This window comes from Nesoenas mayeri (assembly GCF_963082525.1).
Source record: "Nesoenas mayeri genome assembly, chromosome: 21".
In the NCBI taxonomy this organism is placed as follows: Eukaryota; Metazoa; Chordata; class Aves; order Columbiformes; family Columbidae; genus Nesoenas; species Nesoenas mayeri.
Window position 1 is genome coordinate 5,207,515 of NC_137571.1, and position 1,777 is coordinate 5,209,291.

Consider the following 1,777-nt stretch of genomic DNA (forward strand, 5'->3'; position numbering starts at 1 on the left):
AAGCACCAGCAATGTTTAAGGGTGGCTGGGTTGTTTCCAAACGGGCACACGGGTGGGGATGTGGGGGTGAGGTGGGCTCGTGTCTGTGCCCCAGGACACACTGAAGTGCTTTGCCAAGGTACATTTAGAAGCTTTGCTGCCCTGAGGCTCACGGGTTGCTCAGTCTGTCCCGCCACAGCCTCACACAAAGGAGATCAATTAGATTTAAAAGATGAGCCTTGTCACCCCAGGCTCAGCAAACCCCAAGGTCCTGATGTCTACCCAGCCCGACACCACAGTCCCCAGACCGGTGGGACATGGTGCAGGAGAAAAATTAACTCCAATGCAGAGGGAAAATCGAGATGATGCTTTGGGGACTCTCGGCTACATTGGAGAGAGATGGGAAGGACAGGGCGGGCATCAGGTGCCCGGCGAGCGCTCAGCACCAGCGTGTGGCACAGAGATGCTGCTGACGGGCCCAGCACCGGCCCTGGGGGCACCTTAGGGGCTGGGGGCAGCCGCGCCGGCGGGACACGCCGGGCCGTGCTGCATATAGCGGATGAGCTCCTTGCGGTTGTCCAGGATGGTGTCGAAACTCTCCTGCAGCCGGTTCTGCTGGTCCACGACTTTCTGCTGGAGGCCGTGGATCCAGCGCAGCAGGGCCAGGCGCCGGTACATCACCAGCTGGATGTGGTGCTTCTCCTTCTCCCGCTCCTTGAAGCGCTCCTTGTCCTGGAGGTGCTGAACGGCCTCCGCCAGTGCTGGGAACAGGGTCTCGGGCTCAGCCGCCCCTACCTGGGGTGGGGTCCCAGGGCGGGGGGCAGCGGCAGGAGGGTCCCAGGTGCTGCCGCAGGCGCTGTCGGGGCTGTCGATGCTGAGGGAGCTGCTGGCGTAGCCGTTGTCCTCCACGGGGGAGCTCGGGGCCTCGCCGCATCCCCCGCCCGGCTCCTCGGTGGCGTTTTGGCCTCCCTCCCCGCCGACCTCCGCTCCCTCGGGGGGGCTGCGCACCCCCGGCTCGGGGAGACGCGGCCGCGCGGTGCCCGGGCTCAGGGCGGTGTCCCTAAGCCGGCCCTGGACCATCTGTCTCTGCGTTAATAACAGCAGATTATCGGACGGATTTGCGGTGTTTTCGCTCCGGCTGGAGCTCTCCTCCGGCGGGGTCCCCGGCGCTGCCCGGCTCCAGTTCTCGTTGCTGTCACACACCTCTCCCACGAAGTTGGAGTTGGAGTCCTGCCCGCAGCCGGCCCCCGGCACGGCCGTGCCCAGCGTCGGGTCCCCCCGGCCCTGCCGGAACGGGGCGTTCGCCGCGGCGCCGGGCACGCAGAAGGCGAACATCTCGCTGGTCTCCTCCTGCCTGCAAGAGAGAGGCAGAGCCATAACGCGTCTGTTTAGCATGTGGGCTGGCACAACCAGACCTGCGATCGGTCACAGCGAGATAAAATATTACTTTATTTGCCTCTCCTTAAACCTGCTGAACCCCAGCTAGGGGCCAGGCCAAAAGCCAACTGCCCGAGGCAGAAGGGCTCAGCCTTTCCTGGCGTTCGGCTGCTGCTCTCGGTGTGTGCCCAGGAAACATCGTCAAGGGGTGAGCCCTCACCCGAAACAGAAGTTTGAGCAAGCACCTGCACCCATTTCTCCTCCTTGGGAGCTGTAACCCAAAACCACCCTTCACAGCTTCCCTTCGGTGCCCGTCGGAGGACATCGTGGCATCACAGGACGCAGGCATGCAGCCAGTACGCTCTGCTCCAGCAGTGTTTGTGCTCATGGTACATGCAATTAATTCAATCCTGGTAAAGGT

General features: G+C 63.3%; 1 protein-coding gene across 1 annotated transcript; it reads right to left on the reverse strand.

The window, feature by feature from the left end:
• Positions 1 to 480: 480 nt before the first annotated feature.
• On the reverse strand, positions 481 to 1,314 carry LOC308048517 (UPF0500 protein C1orf216; the record flags this gene model as incomplete). The annotated part of the gene is made up of 1 exon (XM_080357701.1): positions 481 to 1,314. One exon carries the CDS (start codon positions 1,312 to 1,314, stop codon positions 481 to 483), a length of 834 nt encoding a protein of 277 aa, XP_080213827.1.
• Positions 1,315 to 1,777: the final 463 nt, after the last annotated feature.